At 43.8% G+C, this 22,923-nt stretch overlaps 1 protein-coding gene across 4 annotated transcripts in view; it reads left to right on the plus strand.

Annotated features, from left to right (window-relative positions):
• Positions 1–22,923, plus strand: part of AIFM3 (apoptosis inducing factor mitochondria associated 3) — a 128,748-nt gene that overhangs the window by 63,153 nt on the left and 42,672 nt on the right. For all 4 annotated transcript variants that reach the window (XM_029571694.1, XM_029571696.1, XM_029571695.1 and 1 more), the window contains exons 10-16: positions 73–203; positions 581–696; positions 5,340–5,411; positions 12,063–12,126; positions 15,350–15,426; positions 17,570–17,687; positions 19,306–19,404. In XM_029571694.1, the coding sequence (XP_029427554.1) occupies positions 73–203; positions 581–696; positions 5,340–5,411; positions 12,063–12,126; positions 15,350–15,426; positions 17,570–17,687; positions 19,306–19,404 (677 nt within the window). The remainder of the gene's footprint in view (positions 1–72; positions 204–580; positions 697–5,339; positions 5,412–12,062; positions 12,127–15,349; positions 15,427–17,569; positions 17,688–19,305; positions 19,405–22,923) is intronic.

Here is a 22,923-nt window from a genome sequence, read left to right on the forward strand (position 1 = left end):
CTTTTAAGCAATTATCAGAAAGCCCCAGTTAGGATAAAGGAGATTCATTAAACATCACTGTTGCTTTTACAGACCCAAGACCTTGGCATGTAAAGGAAAAGAAATTGACAATGTCTTCACCCTCCGAACACCGGAAGATGCCAACTGGGCAGTCAGACTAGCCAGCAGCAAGAATGCTGTCCTTGTAGGAGCGTCCTTTCTCGGTGAGCTGTGATACCCTGCAGTCATGCCCTCAGCGGTACAGGTCAGGGAGGTGGAGAAGGTGTCGCTTTCAGGAAAGACATGCACAGAGTCCTACCCTCACATTAAAAGGTACTGGAATCCCTCGGAGAGAGGTCACAAGGTAAAGCAAAGGCGCCCCTAGCTTGCCAGCTCCTGTTTCAAAGCAATCCGGGGACTTTCTCAATATAGAGAGAGACTCAAACAGGGGTGTGCTCACCTATTCCCACTCTTGTGGTCCTGATGCCATGAGGGACACGGGCTAAGCACAGACTGGCTTACACCCTGGGAGGACTGATGTGTTCCTGGAAGGCACGTGGGAATGGAAGATGCTATGTACCATGTTCTCATCCTCTCTCAGGCATGGAAGTGGCAGCGTACCTATGTGAGAAGGCCCATTCAGTGTCTGTGGTGGAGCTGGAAGACATTCCCTTTAAGAAGTTCCTGGGTGAAAAAGTCGGGCGAGCAATCATGAAGGTAGAAGCCAACCATCCACGAAGTGGTTTGAGAAAGCCACGTATGCTGCTCATATATCATATGTGCTTCTTACATGTCACATACTTCTAATACTTAGGTCATGGGTGCTGCCCTCATATTACATGCTTCTAATGCACAGATCATGCGTGCTGCATGCATATCACATGCTTCTAATGCTTGCTACATGTGTTGTACACATGCCACATGCTTTTAATGCATACAATGTGTGTGCTTACTTGGAAAAATACATGCACGTGTATTGGGCACATATAACAGACACATAAAGGGATTGAATTAGAACAAGTTTGAAGCTTGTGAGCAGTAACACCAATCACTATTGCCAGGGCTGAAAACTTGATGATTGGTGCTACTGCTCACAAATTTTGAACTTATGCTAATTCATCCTCTTTTTGTGTGTTTTGATGTGATACAGTCTGCTATCCAATTTGACAGAGTTCTTTGGCAACTGCCACTCCTATTTTATTTTATTTATTTAAAATCATTACCTGCTGAAGGAATTTCTGTAGATATTACATTTTACAGCACAATAGGGAGAGATAGTGGAGATTATCTCCTGTAGAAATGGAGATGGACTGATTTGGGATGCAATAGTGATTCCAGGTGGCATGTTGCTGAATTTGGATTGCGGACCACAGTTGTAATTTTGTGATCTAAATATTGATCCTAGCTAAAAAGAAAACCAACAATTATATCAATTTTTGGACTATAGTCTAAATCTGCCAATGCATTGGATAATCTGCATATTGGGCTCTCCCCCCTCCAATGGTGACTGGTGCAATCCAGGCCCATCTTCTAAAGATGCCCCATGTGTGCGGCACAAGCTTACCCTTCTGCAGAGGAGCCCTGTCTACAGAGCCCGAACTTCCTGCTCTTATTTCACAGCAGCAGTACCTTGCTCCCAAAGCACTACTCCCCAGCGAGCTTAATGTGAGAGCTCTACAGCAATCCCCAGCTGCAGCATTTAAACTCTCAATTACAATGATGGCATCCTGACTGCAGCTTTGGCAGAAAGTCCTAGAATGTCATTTTTCCTTTTTTCTCTCTCTTTTTCCTTCTTCTAATACGGGGACATAGAAGGGCAAGGTGCAAACTTACCATTCCTTACCTCTGATCTCATTAATGAGTTCAATGGATGCGTTTGTCTCTGCCTCGAGAGCCACCCTGAATCACATCAGTACAGAGCGGGAATCTGGGAGAGAGTCATCCCTTCTTTGCTCTGAAATGTGCTTGAGCCCTGGTGAATAGAAAAATCTCTACTGCCAGAAGGGGTTTTTTTTTCCTGCTTTCAACGAGGGCATTCTTGATACCAGCTTCTGTCTGATGCAGTCTTCAGTTTGGTGCCTTCGGTGGGAAACACTCGGGGCAAACCATGGGAGAAAGGCCAGATACATCTGTGAATCTGAGCCACCCATACAGTGCAGAGGGGGGCCTCCCATGCGAATAAGATCGCTGTTTCAACTGAGGCATACAAAGATGACTTGGAAGCAATTTCAGGAAAGGAAGGGGTGAAAGTCTCAGAGGAAGCTGTGGTTCAGTGTCCCGAAAGCTGTCCCCAGGTATGGTGGGAGCTACTCCTGAGTTGTCGGAACCTGTTTCCTGGAAGGACTTAAGACAATTAATGGCATGAAGGGAGTCACTCTTGTTGGGGTGTATTTCACAATTGTATGAATTTATTCTCGATGCTGATGCCAAGTTTCTGTATCAAGACTCTGTTTGAAAGTCATCAGGTTCAACTCTCTCAGTTCCACAGCAAAATATTTGACTTGGAAGCCTCCAATAAGCTCTTGACAAAGGATAATATCTCCTTACATGGGTGGAGTGGGTCGAGTTATGGCTAGCTATCTGCAACTCCTTTGAATCTCAAGGTATTCATGGCGGACAAGAGGAGGCTTCGAATTTAATGTTTCTTTAATTTGATTTATTTGGGAAATTAAAGGTAAACAGAGATACCCTGAAGAGGAATCCATATGTATAGCAAACAAAAGAAAACCATAAAGAGAAAACCTAAGCTCTATATGAACATTGGCAGTTCCTTCCTGAAAGGAGTCACGTGAACTTGTATTGTGAGGCCCTCTGGGGAAGGGAAATGCCTTCTACATCTGAATTGTAATTTGCCTTGAACACAAGTTTGGAAAGTCGAGTAATTAAATTCAAAATTATGTAACCCTGAACCTGGGAATAGTTTCAGATTCACAGGGTCAGTTACAAAAGATATTGGGGCTAAGGCACATACACAGTCACAAACCCTTCAAGCCCTGTTCAGTGGACTCTTCTTTGAGGGGAGGATCACCAACTGCATTTAAAAGAACCAGGACGACACCTGATTGGTGTTCCAGCATAAAGTCTTTACTTAGCCACTTGTGCGATAACAAGAATCTTACACAAAATACATTTTTCCTTTGGAAAATCCACAATCCATAAATAAATACTTAAATCAGCAATTGTGTGGTCCCTCCTCTTTGTCACTGGGATCCCCTTATTCTTTTTTAAATAAAGGGCCTCTACCAGCTATTCAGCTGGAATTTAGGATCTATCAGGACTCTGTACAATGGAAACTCCTTCCAATTTAGAGTTCCTTGTAAATGGTACTTGAATAATGATGAAGCTCTGGTTAGATCCTTTTCTTTACTTCCACTCATCTATTTTCTCCTTTGTACTGGTTAGGTACCTCTTTGACACTCTGAGATCGTTCCAGGACCCCCAGGGACCTTTGGCAAGTCTTGGGGGGGACTCCTACCATGTGACAGGGGCTGACCAATGGCACCGGTAGCCCCTGTGACATGGTCCTGAAGCGATCTCCTGCACTCAGGCCATCGGCTGTCGGTATTCAAAATGGCACCGATAGCCTTTGCCCTTACTATGTCACAGGAGCTACCGGTGCCATTGGTCAGCCCCTGTCACATGGTAGGAGCACAAGATGGTGCCAGCCGTCCATTTCTACTACCATGTGACAGGGGCCGACCAATGGCACCGGTAGCCCCTGTGACATAGTAAGGGCAAAGTCTATCGGTACCATTTTGAATACTGGCAGCTGACAGCTCGAGTGCAGGAGATCGCTCCAGGAGCCCTGCTGGACCACCAGGGACTTTTGGCAAGTCTTGGGGGGTCAGGAGGGTGGGGGTTTATTCATTAGTGATACGTTGTATTCGTGGGGGTTCACCATATATTTTGTGACCCCCACGAATACAACGAATATGGCATATACGTTGCGGATTGCCAATACGTTGCAAAGGAATGCACACCCCTAGAATCTTCCATCCTGCCCTGCTCCTCTTGAGAGCTGATTACCACGTGCCTCCTCCTGCTGTCTTCCCCAGATCTCTCCCTTATCTGCCAAAAGCCTTCACCTTTATACAGCTAATAGCCAATCTATGTGGGATTAGTGACTCCACCCAGAACCTTCTCCTCCCAGTTGAGACTCTGAAGGCTAGTGAGCAAGGTCTGCTGGAAAATGTAGTTCATTAGTGCAGCCATTTTGTAGTTTTATTTTCCTTTTTTAACTATTCAGATCCTAACCAGATTTTGCATTCCTGTGCAGGGACTAAGACAACTATTAGTGAATCATCACAGTTATGCATTTAGGCTGCAAAAACCCAAGGGAGAGATACATTTTAGGGGTTGAAATTCTTCTAAGCAAGAAAGAAAAGTGAGTTCTGGAGGTGATCATATCTGATGATCTTAAGGTGGCCAAAATGTAGATAAGATGATGGCAAAAGCCAGAAAGATGCTTGAGTGCATAGAGAGAAAAGGAGGTGATATTGCCCCATGTAAGTTCCTTGTGAGACTCATTTGGAATATTGTATACAGTTCTGGAGACTACAACTTCAAAAGGATATTAACAGGTTGGAGTCAGTCTAGAGGGTGACTAATAAATTGATTGGTGGTCGTTGTTCTAAAGCATATGAGGATATACTCAAAGATCTAAATATGTACCCTGGAGGAAAGGTGGGATAGAAGGGTTCCAGGTAGAGGAGGCAGATCTCTTTCAAAGGAAAGGAAGCTCTAGAACAAGGGGTTATGGGATGAGGGTGAAAAGGGGCAGATTCAAGAGTAATGTAAGGAAATATTTCTTTACAGAGAGTAGTAGATGCATGGAACAGCCTCCCTGTAGATCTAGTAGAGGCAAGGACAGAATCTGAATTCAAGAAGTCATGGGATAAACACAATAGATAGCTGAGGGAGTGGTAGGCATCGTAAAGCTGAGTAGTTGGTGTAGATAGGCCGACTGGATAGGCCATAAGAGTCTTTTTCTGCTCTCATGTTTCTATTAAATCATATGAACAGTGTCCTCTAATTATCTTGTAATTAGGGACCTTCATTTTAATTTTTTATTTTATTTTTTCCTGGGAATTTCAATATAACAAAAAAATTAGTGAAAAAATTACTTTGTTATAGCAAACAGGAGAAAAATCAGTGAGAAAGTCATTGTAACTAATTTTTTTTGTTATAACATTGACATTTTCAGGGAAAATAAACTAAAAACTGAAAACGAAGGTCTCTACTTATATACTGCCTCACCTGGATTACACTCTGATAATAAAGTAATTAATATTATGAATGTATTAATTAAATTTGGTAATGAGTTAGTAAGAGTGATGCTTTCCTTTCTCTCCTGTTTGCAGATGTTTGAGAGCCATAGGGTAAAGTTCTACATGCAGACAGAGGTGTCGGAGCTGCGAGAGCAGGAGGGGAAGGTACTGAGGAAGCCATGTGGCTGCTGTGGCAAATCTGGACAGAGAAGTATTAAAATGACTGGACTCATGAATATTTATAATCAGAAGTACTTGTACGAGTGCAGTGCCTGCAGCATGTCAGCTGGATTGGCAGTGTATGGGGCACGGCCCGAAGAACAGGGGGGGTCAGGGACTTGCAGAACATGGATGGGTCTCGTAGAGCAGGGGCCTGCAGAATGTGGAGGAAGGTCATACAAAATAATAGGTAAAGACGGTAGAGCCAGAGGCAAGATCTGCAGAATGTGAGTGCAGGCTAACTGAGCAGAGGTGGTTAAAAGTTGGCTCTGCAGGGTCCCACTTGGCAGAAAGCAGATGGGCAGTCAGGGATAGACAGCTGTTTCAGATACATATTGTGTTGTCATGCTATAAACACATTGACAGCCAGCCTCACATTCCATGAAACTCAATACAGAATGCGTTGTTTTACAGTCCCCTGAGCTGCACCTGCATTTCCCAGGCCTCTGAGCTGCTTCTGAGTACCCTGCTACCTCAGGGACTGTGCACCAAGGCTTCTGGGGTAGCAGGTGAGAGGTTTAATTCCATGTGCCACAGGCCCCGCATACCAAACTTTATTGCATACTCGTCTGTGCAGCCGAGCTTAGGAGTCTCCATGGAAAATGATGAAGCTGTGCAGAGACCCAGATAGGAGCTGCAGCCATTATAGCCGTATAGTTGAGGGCCCCTTGTGTGCAGATCCATGTGGAGCTATGGAGGAAGACAGTCTAGCAGGAAGGGCAGAACCTGATCTAAAATCTCCTTCAGACCTTTCTGGATGGTGCCGTGATATAATTATTAAGATTCTCCGAGGATAGGGCAAAGCCACACTGCAGCTGTGCTAGACCAAGTAAACTTGTGTCAAGCTTACAGTACAGAGAAAGAAATACCGGACTGAAAGCAAATATTTTTTTTCAGAACAGACACTTCCTGGAAGATTTATGTTGGGGTTTGACCCCTTTACTGGTCCCTGGGTTGGCTTGCCCACCATCTAACCCTGCTGCACAGCTGGGTGTGTTATACAGGGATGTTTTACAGAGAGGCACTGCTGGCTTCATAGTTGGATGTGTTATAGAGAAAAACTGCTTAATTCATAGCTGCGTGTGTTAGAGAGGCACTGCTGGCTTAACATTTAGGTATGTTATGCAGGAGTGTGGCTTCCTACAGGGTGTGGTGCCAAGCGGTCAGCAATAGCCAAAGAACAGACTTCAGGATGGACTCTGGCAAAAATCTTTACTTACTTCTTTACTGGTGAAAAGTAACAAACCAAATAACCTTGTTGTTTCATGAAGTTCAACAAAACAAATGTGGCAATGCAACTTATAGTTCAGTTATATTTGCTTTCTCGAGGCTTCCTTCTTTCTCCCAGAGCTTCCCTAATCCCTCTGGTTCCTGGTCTCTTATCCCAGTGTGCAGGGATCCATCTTAGCCAAGAATCTCTTGCTGGGGTGGCACTTAAGGAGAACGGTACAGGCAGCTGTGGCCACTCCTTTAAGGTGTTCTGAGAGTGTTTTATATACTCTCCCCCTCGGCCTTGTCAGGCTGAGCATCCATGCCTGGACTATTCCCAGCTCCTCCTCACAGATGTCCCACCCCTAGGTGGGCTGCCCTGACTCCCTGTGAGCTGGCTCCACGGGGCTGCAAGCTGGAGACAATCGCATCCCAGAATAACCAGGTATGGGAGCTTGGGAAGGACTCCTGCTTCCATAATGGCTTGACCTGCTGGGGTCAACAGCAGGACCTGACTGGTTGGGTATTCCTGTTTTTCCCCATGTACACAGGTAAATGTCTCTTTTTAAGATGATCGATGTGCTCTTTTTGTAGCAGGTCCTCATGAAGAATGTCTTGCCAGACCCTGAATCCACCGAAGCTTGTGTGGTAACTTCGTCCAGTTCCACCGGGATCACAAATTCTTTATGACGCTGATGAGGTCCATCCACTAAGCTTCAGTTTTGAAGTTTTGTGAACGTGTGCACCCAATCCTGTTCCCATTTCTCGTTTTCATTCTGGGGCTCTGCTACTGCCCCCTGCTCTTTCTTGCGCTGTTCCTCCAGCTTGCGTTCCTTCTCCATGTCTTCTAATCACAGGCACTCCTTGTCGATATGGGTCACTGTCTTACAAAAAGAGCAGGCTCGTGGGTGGGTTCCCCTTTGCCTTTAGCTGTTTCCCTCAAAGTTTCTTCATTTTTGGCCTTTCCAAATGGGCAGTGGCCCTCCTGATGCCCATTCTGTGCACAGAAAGAAAAATTATCCGTAGTTTCATTCCTGGGATGGTTTGAACCCTCTGAGGTACCTTTCTTCTTTTGGGTGAGGATCTTTCCTGCTTTGGGGTTTTTCCTTTAACCCCAGGGATTTCACTTTCTAGTATTGGCTGGGTCACTAAGCTGATGCCTATAACTTTAGGTCCCTCAAATTGGCAGTCCCTTGCCAAATGACTTCGCCAACCACAGTTAAAGCACATGGAAGAGACTGTGGCCTGGGTTCTGGTAGAAAAGACTACCTATCCGCCTCTGAGGGATGCTTCTGGAGTCCTCCACTCTCATTGTGCACTAGGGAGGCTGTGCAGGCTGTCTTTCTAGCCTCTGTATCACGTTGGGCATTAAGTGTGCCTGGTGGAAGGTGTCCGCCAATTCTAGTGCTTTTTCCAAAGTGAGCCTCGGGTGGTGGCAGACCCACTTTCACATGAGATGGTGAAGTCTGTCTAGGGACTTTTCCAGATGCACCTGTTTGGCTACCTCAAGGCCTGTCTTTGCCTCCAGCTGCAGCCACTTCCAGCCAGCTTTTGGGGGTTTTCCCCGGGCTGTAGGACGTCCCGCTGGAACTGTTACTGGTATGTTTCTGAATTATACCCAGCTCTTTCTAGGGTGGTGGCCTTGACTTCTGCATAGGTGGCTCCTCCATCTCGATTAGCCGCTTGAAAAGCTGCTTGGCTTTTGCCTGTGAGCAAATTGGTTAGGTACAAATTCCAGTTAGCTTCTGACCAATCCACCATGCGGGCAGCCCTTTCAAATGTCCTCAAAAAAATCTCTGGGTCCTCCCCTGCCTTTATATTGAACAGGACAGGAAGTGGTGGATTCATCCGGGTTGTGGCAGTTGCATGACTTGAGCAACCTGTGCTGTTTATCCCTGTTGCTGCGTAAACTGTTGGATGAAGTTCCTGTAAATTTTGAATGATTTTCTGGAACTGCTGCTGGCCTTCCACCAGAACTTGTATCAGCTGCTCCATGTTCTTTGCTCCTCCATCTGTGCAAGCTACAAGCTTGGTGAGTCTCCGGGATAGGAGAAAAGAAAACAAACAAACAGAAAACATTTCTGGCCTGTCCGATCCTTACTAACTGGGTATTTCCTAGCTGTCTTCAGGTTCCCAGGCTGTCCCTGTAGCCAAGCCCAGGGGGGGAAAAATGTTTTCTTTGTGGGCTCCTGTCTGTGCTTCCCACTTAGAAAAGGGATCCCACTGCTAACACCATATGTGGTACTGAGTGGTCGGGAATAGCCAGAGAACAGATTTCAGGCTGGACTCTGGCAAAAATCTTTATATAGGTACTTCTTTATTGGTGAAAAGTAACAAACCAAATAACCTTGCTGTTTCATGCAGTTCAACAAAACAAATGTGGCAGTGCAACTTACAGTTCAGTTATATATTCTTTTTATAGCTTATCTGAACTATATGTTATGTTCCCTTCTGATGCAGCCTGTTGGGTAAAACGTGGTGAATATGTTGGGGGACATCATTTTGCTTTAAGTGGCCATTTTTATTGAAAAGCTGTGGAGTTTTGTATGTACAATAAAGTTCAAATAACTGTTGCAAAAGCACCTGCAAGGACTATCTAGATTGCTTTCATGCTCTCTCTTGGTGTTGGTTTCTCACTGAGCGTTGAACTTGTCTCCAACACTCTTTTGTCAATGAATCTATACCACCCAGCAATGTACTGCCACCATTCAGTCGTTTATATATATGCATTTCCTCAAAAGTTGCTACATACAAGTTAGCCACCGAAGGCACTAACAGAGAACCCATGGGAATACCATGGATCTGATGGAAGAACTTTTATCCACATAAAAAATAGTTATTGAAAAGTACCACTTCAGTTAAATGTGCCAACAGCTGAGAGGATATATGTTGAGAACCCAGTCTTTTACCTAATGTATTTTGTACAACTTTTAGTGCTTCATATTGTGGAATGTTTGTTTAGAGTTTTAGTATCCATAGTGGCCAACCAAAAAATATCACTCTTAAACTGACACGATTGTAATAAAGTTAAAAAATGTACGGTATCTTTGACATAAGATTTAGATTGCTGTACAAATGGCTACAAGATCTTATCCACAAAAGCAGCCAGGGGTTCAAGAACTACCCCATTTAATGATACAGTCGGTCTGATGGGAGGAGATGTGACACTCTTATAAATCTTGGGCATGGGATTAATTACCAGTCTTCTTATATGTTCCACTGTTAAATACTTCTTCTCTTTTTCTTTCAAACTAATAGCTGTATCTATAATCTGTTTTATCTTTTCTAGTAAATCATCAGTAGGATCTATTGTTAATGCCCAATTAACAATAGATCCAAGCCACGGGCGAGTTCCTTTTCTCTGTAAACCGGAATGATTTGTATCTAATGCAGGAATTTCGGTATAGAAAAATTAAAAATAAATAAATAAATAAAATCTCTGGTCATTTAGATGTTGCAACGTAGTATCCACATACTGTTGTCAGTCTTGGAATACAATTGCACCACCTTTATCTGCAGGTTTTATTATTAAATCAGAAGATCTACTTAATGATTTAAGAGCTTCCCGTTGTTCCTTGGATAAAATAATGAGAGGTCTAGAACGGGTAAATGTGAATCGGCTATTTACTCTTTTGGATAATAAAGGTCTAGGGGGCACTCCATGAAGTTAGCATGTGGCACATATAAAACTAATCGAAGAAAGTTTTTCTTCACTCAACGCACAATTAAACTCTGGAATTTGTTGCCAGGGGATGTGGTTAGTGCAGTTAGGGTAGCTGGGTTTAAAAAAGGATTGGATAAGTTCTTGGAGGAGAAGTCCATTACCTGCTATTAATTGAGTTGACTTAGAAAATAGCCACTGCTATTACTAGCAACGGTAACATGGAATAGACTGTTTTTGGGTCCTTGCCAGGTTCTTATGGCCTGGATTGGCCACTGTTGGAAATAGGATGCTGGGCTTGATGGACCTTTTGTCTGACCCAGTATAGCATGTTCATATGTTTTTATGTTCTTAAATTATGGTGCCATTTTACATGCTTGGCCTCGTACTGGCTTAAATCCTACAACACCAACCAATGAAAAGTGTGAATATAGGGATCCACTGTTCCTGGAGGATTCCAACTCGATTATGGCCTTACTACTAATACATCACTAGAATAACTTGGATGTTTATGAAAATACAATCGTAAATTCAATTTGCTATAAAACGCTGAATCTCAATTATACTATCAAATTCCGAGTGTTGAGGATGTTTTTTGTATTGCTGCCGAGTTATCCGTGTTGATTGTTTTATGTCCCTCTGTTCTGACCTGTGATACTGTCTTGAATTGTTTTGCTGAAACCCCTTCCCCTCATTGGATTGTTAAAAAAAATTACTCCTTGCGGGACTGATGTAATTATCAACCTGTACATTGTCTTCAATATCCTCCGATCCACTTGAGCTCTCATCAGAAGAAGAAAAATTGAAAGAAATCCCTTTTTGGATGAATCGAATGGAAGGTGGTTGGTAGTTAATGATTATAATTACATCATAGCACCGATTATCCGGGTAGGTAATGGTTGCTATTTTTATATGAAACTATCAACCCATTCCTTAATTTTTTTAGACTCTGTGGAGAGCAATCTTTTGTTCAAAAAGTTTAATTTGTCCATTTCTAATACATGAATTTTTAGTTGTAATATTTGCACATATTCAGCACCTTTCCTGCTCTGGTAACTATGGCCAAGGCTATATTTGCCATAGGCTGGCTATGGCATGGCAAGAGTGTGTTATAGAAAGGCCCTGCTGGCTTCACAGCTGGATGTGTTATTCAAAAACACTGCTGGCTTCACAGTTGGGTGTTTTACAGAGAGGCACTGCTAGTTTCACAGTTGAGTATGTTATAGAGGCACTGCTGGCTTCACAGCTGGCTGTGTTATACAGAAATACTGCTGGCTTCAAAGCTGGATGTGTTGCACGGGTATATTACAGAGAGGCACAGCTGGCCGTGTTATACAGGGGTGTGTTATAGAGAAATACTCAACTCTGAAGCCAGCAGTATGTTATACAGGGATGTGTATTACAAAGAGGCACTGCCAGATTCACAGCTGGCTGTCTTATATAGGGGTGTGTTACAGGGCAGCACTGCCAGCTTCACAATTTAGTCTGTTACAGAGAGGCACTGCTGGCTTCATAGTTGAGAGTGTTATACAGGAGTATGTTATAGAGAAACAGTGCCCAGCTTTACAATTGGGTTTGTTACAGAGAGTTACTACTGGCTTCACAGCTGGGTATATTATAGAGAAACACTGCTGTCTTCCCAGTCGGGTGTTTTATACAGGGGTGTGTTATAGAGATACAATGCTGGATTCACAGCTGATTGTGTATTTTATTCTTGTTCCCTGTAGCTGAAGGAAGTGGTGCTGAAGAGCGGCAAAGTTCTGCGAGCTGATGTCTGTGTTATTGGGATAGGTGAGTGACATAGTCAGGGCAGTGTCTGGCACACAGCACAGCCACTATCCACAGGGACACAGATACAGACACAGCTAAAGCAGTGCCCATTCACTGGCGAATGCCAGCTTGAAATCTCCCAGACTCTACTACATGACAGTAACAAAGAAGGTACTTACTGTTCATTTGGAGGAGACGTTTCAAAGTGATTTACATGGGTAAAATCGGTTGTCTGAAAGTTTCCCTCCCTCCCTGTGATTAAATGTCTGCGTGTTTTTCCACAATCACAAACTGATGAGCTGATGTGTAGTTAGAACTTCCAAAAATATTTGAAAATATAACTGTAGTTATCAATTTGAATCTAAATGGAGGAAAAGATCTCAGAAACCAGCTTGGTGTCCAGAATTTCAATTCAAGCTTTTATATAACCATTAGACAAAAAACCTTCAACCTTATTTTTCTTAAAAATTTGCTTTTAATCTAGATTTATTAGTACAATTTTCTGTTTTTAATTATTGTCTATAACTTTTCTTATGTGATTTCCACTTTTCCCCATTGATTCTATTGTGAATATTATACTTTTAAAACCATATTTATCTCTACTGCAATATTCACAGTCCAACGTATCAATGATAACTTATCTCCTTGTTGTAGTCCTTTTGGGGATTAATCGATCCCTTCTTTTGAAGATTGAATATTATCTTTCAAGTAACTATCATGGAGACAACCATTGGGACTGTAGAATTCTCTTTCAAATATCAAATGCTAATGCCAAATGCCGACGTGGCACACGTTTTGCAGCTTCAGGGCAATACTCTAAAATATCAAATCATGTATTAATTTCTTATTCATATATAAATTTCTTTATAAATAAATCAATAAAGACATACTTGCTCTAACTTTCTTATAGAGGTCTCTTATTGTCCTCTTCCAGGTACTAAGAACATTCTATGGCTTAGTGCTTATGTTTTATGAGAACGTCTACATACGTCTCACATCAATAATCACAGTGTCAAGTCAATTGCTCTATTCTTCTAGTGTCCTTCTTTTCAACATATTCTTTTTAACCAATCAGCAATTCAGACTGTGTCCAGTCAAAGCTTCCACCCAATCCTACGATGGACTCATTTTATCCACACTGCAAATCAAATCTCAGTATAGCTACACAGATAAAAAATTTGTACATTTTTTTGAACAGTTACCCAATCAATGAATACCTTAATCGTGATGGACTCCTACCCCATCCAATTAGAACCTTTCTTATTTTACCTATTAGCATAAACTAATACTGCACTTCTCATATTAATGCACTCCATTCTATGGTCTTATTTAAACCAAAAGGTTCCTCTGTTCCTAATTCAAATATCCATTTCTGTTCTAGATTGTATAATGCAAAACATCATAAGGTCTCAAACTTATGATCATGATCGCTAAGGTGTTGTACTGATGGTGCTGTAAATTTTTTGGTTTTAATGCAGCTACGATGTTCCGTTAAACAAGTTCTTAAAGACAGAGTCATTTTGCCAATGTAAAGATCACATGAGCAAATGATGATTATACACCACATAAGTAGAACAGCAGATTGTAAAATGTCTTAGATCATAGATATGCAATGTTCTTGGATGAACAAATTTATTCTGCTGTATCCTGATGTTACAAATTCTACATTAACCACATTTAAAATGTTCTCGAAATTTTTGTACCATTCAAATCACCTGATGCCACTTTATGTGATGGTAACATTGCAGGACATAAAATCTTGCCTAAGGAGAACCACTTGATCTCCAGATCTGCCACTGGGGTCCTCTCACACAAGGAGGGGGGGACTACTCCACCTCCAGGCCTGCTGCTGTCCTTCAGTTCTCCACCCTTGCTAGAAGGGTTTTCCCTGGCTTGGGTTTACAGCTCCACTAGACTCATGGCTGTTTTAGTATTCAGTTGTTCTGGCCCTTCACAGACTCTACTCTCAGTGATGTTAGCTCTGCCAAGCTTATGGCTAGTCATATGCTATTACCCAGCCTGGCTAAGTCACCTTCTCTCAGTCCAGCTTTTGCTTTGTCATCTGACCCAGTATGGGTCACCTCTCAGCCAACAGACAGGACCACAGAAAGAGACCATGTGCACACCTCTCTATCCTGCCTTGGCCATCCTCTGTTGTCTGGGAATTTCGTACTACTGTGTCTGAATACCCTAGTTAGTCAGGGTGAAAATCTGTTTGCTTCCAAGAACTGTTTTACATTATATTTCTCTCACAAATCCCTTTCCCAGTCATGGTTCTGTAATTTAGGAGGACGAATCCTTTTGATTTTTAGTGAAATTTCCTTCAAAAAAACCCACCAGAAGTCCAGGGGGCTGTGACAAGCAAATACCCTACCTGAATCTGTGACTCATCTATTCAATGGTCAGTTAAGCACCTTCACAGTAAGGAGTATTTTTGATTTCCTGGTCTGGTGGCTCAGTTTCATAACTGCATTGTTCTCTTTTTTTTTTTTTCCTGCTGAAGTTCAGTTAAATGGTAGCATTCTGAAACCTCTGTCTCTTGTGAGGAGGGTTTCACTGTTCTAACATCTCATGCTGATCTTTGTGCTTCTGCTGTGTGTTCTTCTCCTTCCATTTTCTTTCCAGGGCTGCCTAGAAGGCCCAGACGAATATTAACATCTTTTCCTACAAATACCCTATTCCAAGTCCATTGTACAATAAGAATGTTCTATCACCTGTTTTGTTCCTTAGAAGGCAGGAGTTGGTCTCCTTTGGTACTCCAGCTGTCTCTCATTCACACTGTATGACTGCCTTTTTACCAGCTCCTCTGTTTTCTCTGTCTCTAAGCATGTTTTCCCCATCCTTTACTTCTCTTTCCCTTCTTTATCCTAAACTCAAGTAGCAACCTATTGACTTTGATAAATGAAGAAAGGTCTGTACAAAAGGCAGAGACTAAATTCCTTGGAGATTCCAGAGCACCTCTCATAAATATTCCCAGAGTCTCACCTTCCATGGAAGACAGCTGGCCATGGGGGTCAATGCGGGACTAGATAGCTTATGTTTCTACCATGGAAATGTAATGACATGTCTGCTAAGTACTACACGTGTTACTTTCCCCTCATATTCTGTTTCTGTGGCCAGATGCCTGTTCTGCTTTGCACCGCTCATGGTTCTGCACCATGTACAGAGCTGCTGCATGGAGCACATCTGTCTAGTCTGTACTGCATTTACATGACTTCACTCAGGTCCCAATTTTTTTTTTCAGGTGCAAGTCCAACAACCGGCTTCCTGAAACAGAGTGGTATCACCATCGACTCCCGTGGCTTTATTCCTGTAAACAAGGTGAAGTTTCTCTGTGCAGATCTCACTTTCACCATCTCTCCCATCATAACCTCAGCCTCAGATCTTTCATTCTACACAACACATTCAGAATACCCTGAGCACTGGGATTGGCATCTTTACATTCTGTTACTAAGCAGAATTAAACGAATTCTAGCTCTTGTTGTTGCTCTTCTATGGTAGGACACTAGGTGTGTGGAAAGGAAGCTTGCATTTCTACTGCACATGCAGGCCAATGCAATAGTGTGTGCTGTAGCCAGCGCACAGCTCAACATGTGATTGGATGCATGTTTTGGATGCACATCCATAACCCCCAATGTAAAATGGGGATTAGCGCATCCAAAAAGTGCGTCCAATCGAGCATGTAGCTAATAGCGCTCATCACATAGCATAAAGGTCTGCTGCACTCAAGGAATCATTGTACAAAAACAGTATTCCTGCTTTCTGTGATCCCTCCTACTAGAATCGTTGCCGTACTAAGCAGGAGGGACCATAGAAAGCGGAATCATATAAAAAATAAATTTGCAGAAAAAAAATTTCTGGGCACCCAATATACACCCACAGTATACACAGTCCTGGTCATATATATTGTGCGTGTATATTGTGCTGGTAGCAGGAGAAAATAGACGCCCGTATTGAGCGTCTGTTTTCTAACCCGCACTGACAGTCACCTTTCCTGGGCGCCTGATGCCAAGGAGGTGCTGGGGACACACAGTTTCCCCTAGCACCTCCTTTTTACCACGGCAGCTAATTTTAATATTAAATCGAGTGCCCAGGAGAGGTGGATCGGCGCACGTTAGGAGAGCGGGCACTCCATCATGAATGCCCATTTTACGTGCGCCGATATTGCATCGGCCTGAGACTGTATCTATTCTATGGTGGGACAGTGTGTGACAGAGAGAAGCTTGCACTGCTGCTGTACATACTTTATCTGCTCTGTGGTAGAGCATTGCTGCTCCCTGTGTTCTGCCTGTTCTGTGGCATGGCTCTGTGTGGGGGAGGAGCTTGCACAGTGGCTGCTCTGGCTATTCTGCAGTGAGGCAGGGTGTGAATGTGCAAGTGCGCGAGGGAAGCTTTTGTGCTGAAGCTCTTCGGTGGATAAATGGAAGACTTCAGTTTTCGCACCATCAGTCTATTTATTTAACCAATTATTTTCTGCTGATCCGGACATCTCATTGGATTAAATTCTCATACATAATCACACAGATAACATTAATTAATATAATATAAAGTCTAGCACTTTTTATCAGCAATAAATTCAGTAGAAATTTTGAGCCCAAAATTCAAAACTGCATTTAGCTGGCTAAATGGCAGGGCTGATTATTTGGCAATGATCGGTGGGCACCACGTAGTTATCTAAATGCCTTAGCTGGCTAAGTTTTTTTAGCTGGACAAGGCAGGGAATGGGCAGATAAGAGATGAGACAAGTTGGCAAGATAAATTAACTGGCTAACTCGATATTCAGAGTTAGCCGGCTGATTTATTTGGCCAAATCTGGTCAGGCCAAAGGGCTGCCCTAAAGTTAGCAGGTTATATTCAGCAGTGTGGCTGTGCTACTGAATATACAGCACTAGTTATGCTGGTTATCTATAACTGACTAACTAGCAGAGTTGCATGGAGGCTGAATTTGGACCTTGTTAATTTCTTTTCTCTCCATGAAGAAACAGTAGAAAAGAATTTGTTTGCTAATACCTTTTTCATCCTGGCACTTTCCTCCTGCTCTTTTGGATTTCCAATTCAATCGGATCTAGTCCCTGCTGAGATTATAATGTCATGAGCCTTTATTCACAGCTCCCCAGGGCTTTTCTCCTTTGTAAAGCTCTCCTCTCTCCCGTCTAACCTAGCCATGACAAGGGCCACAGCCTGAAGTTCCCTACTGGAATCTGGTACACATGCACCCTGACATTTAGATGTCGCTGATGTATGGTGACTGAGACTCTTTCACCTACAAGACTGTGAACTCTGCCTCCGCAGCAACCCCCAGGCCCAGCCATACTCAGGAGATGAACCCTGATTTACCACAATATCATACTGTAAAATGTAAAATCTCTTTAATTTCAAATGTTTTTATTCCTCCTACCTGTTCTGTACTGGCAATGGCTGCAGCAACCAGAGTATCATTCACCTTCCTCTCCTCTCTCAGCAGATGATGCAGACCAACATCCCTGGGGTCTTTGCAGCTGGTGATATTGTTACATTTCCTCTAGCACTGCGGAACAATAAGAAAGTGAATGTGCCTCACTGGCAGATGGCACACATCCAAGGTGGGCACATCCATGTCAGGAGAGCATCCCCAAAATATTGTGCTGCACTCCAAAACATGAGCCAATCTCTCTAGTTCATGTTGGTGGTGTGTGCCACCATGATTCAGAATGGCAGTCAAATCTCAGGAATAGTATTTTTGCTTGTCAGTTGATGCCAAGGCGACTGGACATCACTGTGTGATAAGGGACAGGCTGAGCTAGTGTTGGCTTTTCCCCAAGGCATCTATGGATTTGTCATCCTGCTGTTCTTATAGAAATTAAAATTACAGGTCCATAGATACAATAGGGTTCAACCAGACCTGGCTGAGTCTGTCCCTTCTGATATGAAGCTGTCTTGACAATTCAAGAACTAACCAGTCCCAAAGCAGCATTCCTTGTATCCGATAGCATCACAAAGCCATTGGGCTCGGTTATGTAGATAGAAATCCTGGGGTTGGATTTGCAGTATTGTATCCCATTATTGATTTTCTAATTTCTAATGTTCAGAATGTTTGCATTATATTACATGTAACATTGTTCAATATTGCCGCGCAGTCTGCTCTGTGGAGTGTAAAGTCAAGCATGGCAGTGGGCAGCTATTGCATTATGATGTGCAGACTAGGGAGTTAGACTCCTTCAGGGTTGGAGTCCTATGGGCAGACTTGCCCACCTCCCTCCCTGTTTGAGAGTGGCTTGGATACATCCCACTATTCTGGACTGGTCTAGTGGGTTGATAATAAAGGAGAAATTAGGTTTCTTACTTGCCAATTTTCTTTTCTACAAAACCAGTCCAGGATCCAACCCATTTCTAACTGACATCCTGCTATATAGGTTTTTTCTTACCAGTCATTTGAAGTGATAATAGTTTAAGGACCAAATTTCATTAAGGGTCCATGTTGTATCTCCCCTGCTCATAGGGGATTCAATTTGAGGTGTTTTGCTTTGATAAACTTATACTGAATTGCTGCAGGCTTCATGGTGCCCTATTAGGGGTGACATCAATGAATCAGATTCTTCTCTGTCTCCATCTGCTGGCAGAGGGGCTAAAACCATGGGTTCTGGACTGGACTAGAAGTTCTCACAGAAAGAAAATTAGCAAGTAAGAAACCTAATTTCTCTATTTTCAAATAGCCTGCATAGCTGCAAAGCCGGGGGTACCACATTGCTAAGTAGTTTTCCTTTGAAAATACACTACAAGATCTGCACCTGTTTTCGTAACCGACCCTCTCCTCACCTGTGGAAATGTTTCCCCTCAGTCCGGCTAGAAGGGCATGTGCTGTAGAAGCTGGTACACACTTGTAGCTGAGCAGGGGGCAAGCTTCATCAAACTATTTTCCCTGGATTTTGATGCATGATGCAGCCTGACCAATCACAATACTAGATTTTTTTTTTTTTTAGATTATTAAACATTGTAATTTTAGGTTCAGTATAACAGATAAACTCAAGGCTGTTCCATTAAACTTTAACTTAAAATGCTTTTGCTGATTTTTTTTAAGCGTTCTTATGTCTGTCTGGTTGACTGAGTTCTGTCTGTTGTAGTATCTAGTGATGACATTCCTGAACGTTTGTCGTAATTGGCCAGAACTGCTACCACCACAGCAAGAGATTTTTTAATTCTTCTCTTTTGTCCTTTTGGTAGGTCGCATAGCAGCCCTGAACATGCTGGCGCAGGGCACCGAGATCAGCACCATCCCTTACCTTTGGACGGCTATGTTTGGAAAAAGCATTAGATATGCAGGTGAGAGAATAGCAGCAAGATATGACTCAGCTATGACCTCTTTACCATGACAAGAAAGACCAGGGCCAGTGTTCTTGGCTCAGTTTCCCATAGACAATTCACAAGAGTCACCACCACAATTAGCATTAAATAATTAGTACAAATATTGGCAGGTAGGGCTGGTGGAAGCGCTAGGCATACTAGGCAATCACCTAGAGCACCATAATTTAGGGGTGGCAGCACTACAGAAGGGCCAACCATTGCTGAGTGCTGGTCCAGGACAAAGAAGGCATGTGGCAAATGGTGTGTAGCATCAAACTAGGCCTGTGGCCTGAACCTGATGCTCCTTTCCTGGGAGGGTGGGGGAGATTCTCAGGCCCAGAAAAGTGTTGGCATATGAAAGTGCAAAGCAGAGGAGCTAAGAGTCACATATGTGCTGCATGATGCGTGCACACTCTTCAGAAGACTTTAGCCGGCCCGCGCGCATACAGAAGACTACGCTTTAAGAGCTGGAACCACTGAAGCTCAGCCACTGTGTCTGGATTCCCCATGAAAGTGAGAGGAGCTGTGCAGTTCAGCTTGTTTATGCCAGACTGCCCTCAGTAGAAGATGAGGGGAAGGATGAATGCTACTGGGCTGAGGTGGGAGAGATGCAGAGAAAGGAGGATGCTTTGTGGGCAAGGGAGAGAGAGAGAGGAAAATATGGATGCTAATGTGGGAGATGGAAAGAGGGGGAGAGAGAGAAGGGGGTTGCTGTGGCAGAACTGATGCTGCCATCAAAGGAAAGTGAGTGAGGGGGATAAAGAGAGGGTAGAGGGGGATAAAGAGAGGGTGAAGGGAGATAGAGCACAGGTGTGTGTGGGGGGGTTTGTGTGTGTGGGGGGGGGGGGTGTATGTGTGTGTGTGTGTGGGGGGGGGGGTGTTTGTGTGGTAGGGGCAGAGGGATGATGAATGGCTGAAGGTTTGCCTAGGATGCCTAATACCTTTGTACTAGCCCTGTTGACAGGGTTCAGCACAGAGGGCAAGGATTGAAGAGGACTGGAGATGCACCTTCTTGATCTCCCTTACAAGTGGCTCCTCTAGAGCAGGATAAAAACCACATTGGCAGGCAATATGTAAGGGAACTTTGTCATTAGGTTGTCCATACTGTACCTGCTCTGTGGTGAGGCAGTGTGTATGTGTATGGGACGTTTGCACTGCTGCTGCCTATGCAGTGAAGCAGTGTGTGTATGTAAGGGAAGCTTGCCCTGCTGCTGCCTATGCAGTGAAGCAGTGTGTGTATGTAAGGGAAGCTTGCCCTGCTGCTGCCTATGCAGTGAAGCAGTGGGTGTATGTGTATGGGAAGTTTGTACTGCTGTTGCCTTTGCTATTCCTATTCTGTGGTTGGGCAGTATGTGTGTGTGTGTGTGTGTGTGTGTGTGTGTGTGTGTGTGTGTGTGTGGGGAAAGTTTCATCCACCAGTGTGAAGGGCTGGATTGTGTCTTCTCCCTTTCAGGAGGAGACCAACACATTGAGATCTGACATTAGGTACCAAGGCTCCTCCTCCTCCCCAATATACCCGCTGAGAACGGCAAGTTTTCTTACTGTAAACAGGGTTCATTGTAAACAGCAGGATGAATTAGCCACTGATGGGGCCCTAGTCAGCTTGGAGTCCAGATAGAAGATGTGAGATGGATTCAAAGGCATTTTGCAAGCCGTAAAGGAAAATGGCACCTGCAGCAGTTCACCCTCCAGTCCCATTGGAGCTCCAAGCCCCATTGGTGCCAAGGCGGATTTCTTTGGTACCAAGACTGTGAACATCTTTGACACCAATAACGGCACCGAGCTTAAGTGCTTGTTCTTCTTCTGTACCTGGCTCGATCCCGAGGCTACAGTGGATCTGGGACCCAGCATCGTAGAAAGGGGAATGCAAGGAGCCTCAGCTTAACTTGACATCGAGAAAACCCAAAAAGCCCCCACTGCGGGATGAGGATCAACTCTGGTTAGACTCACAATACTTCTCTGCCTTGCGGAGCACTACAATCTTCCAGGCTCGGTTCTACTAGGATCTGGGAGACATTCAACCACACTTGTAGTAGTTTGCTGCATCTTTATAAAGGTGCAAGAATTTAAAGCAAATGCCTCAGCCCTCTGTGAAGCCACTAACCATTTGCTCCCTCTTCAATCCCCTAGATATGTTGAGAGCACTGAAAAGTGCTGTTTTTTTAAAGATAGCATTAACAAATGCTGCTGAGGGGCTGCCAAGGCTACTCTGAGGCTTGGGAGCTGCAGGGGTGGACCAATGGGAGGCCCTCCTTTCTTGAATTTGTTCCTGAAATCTTAGATCTATTTGAATAGCCAAAGCAATAGGTACTTCTAGGGTTGAGGGGAGGTCTTGTGCTGCTAGTTCGTCTTTTATTGTCCCGGATAAACCTTGCTAAAAATTGGCAGTTTGGCTATCTTTGCCCCAACTGAGTTCAGAAGCTAGGGTACGAAACTCCACCACATATCGCTGACTGAGCGAGTGCCTTGAAGAATACGAAGAAGTTCTGTGGTGGCAGATGAGGCACACCCAGGTCGGTCAAAAATCAGGCAAAATTGGTGTATGAAGTTATCCCAAGTTCCTGAGAAGTAAGTCATCTTGTTCCCACAGGGGAGAAGCCCAGGTGAGTGCAGGACCGTCCAACAAGGAAAGGATATACATAATCTCGACACAATCAGAAAATAAACGATCTGGCTGTAATTTGCATTGCATCTTGCAAACATTGAGGAACTCTCTGCACCCCTTAGGATCAACACTATATCTTGGAGGTGGTGGGAGTGGAATCAAGGATTCCCCGGTCCGGATAGGTGCCAGTGCAGGCTTCACCTGGAACTGGAGCCAGATTTTTGGCTTGAATCATATCTAGGCACTAAGAAGAAGTCAGTAATAACTTATTTACTTGATCAAATTGCTGCTGGGCTTGCTGCATGAACCTGGTCAGGAGATCATTTAACTCTATCTTTTGCTCCTGCATCTGGGAGGCCAGTGCAGTGATGGCCCCTCATGGAGAAGCATTCACAGAGCTTATGGCTCTGTGGGCGGCATGAACTTGAGCCCCTCTTGCTGTAGCGCAATTGGTCAACCTCAAGGGCAAAGCCCTGAGGTCTGCGCTGACAGCTAGTGAATGAGTCTTTGCATGAGCCAGTTTAGAACAAGGTCCAGAAGGCTGTGACTATGGACAAGACTAAAGGGGCAGGCAAAGCTGGAGACAAGCTGAAGATGAAGACTTTACTGTGGCTGCAGCTGGAAACAGACATGAAACGAGGCTGAGGCTGAAGACTGAAAGCTGAAACGGAATGAGGCAGAGGTTGAAGACTGGAGCGGAGCGAGGCTGAAGCTGAAGACTGGAGCAGAGCAAGGCTAAAACTGAAGACTGAAGTGGAGCAAGGATGAAGCTGAAGACTGGAAAAAGACTTGAGAGACAGGTGACCTTTCTGTTGAGGCAACAAAGAAGTGTCAGGAAAGTCCTTTTATAGGGCAGTAGTCATGACATAATCCGAGGGCCCCACGGGCCTTTA

The sequence above is a fragment of the Rhinatrema bivittatum genome, chromosome 11, assembly GCF_901001135.1.
Source record: "Rhinatrema bivittatum chromosome 11, aRhiBiv1.1, whole genome shotgun sequence".
Lineage (NCBI taxonomy): Eukaryota > Metazoa > Chordata > Amphibia > Gymnophiona > Rhinatrematidae > Rhinatrema > Rhinatrema bivittatum.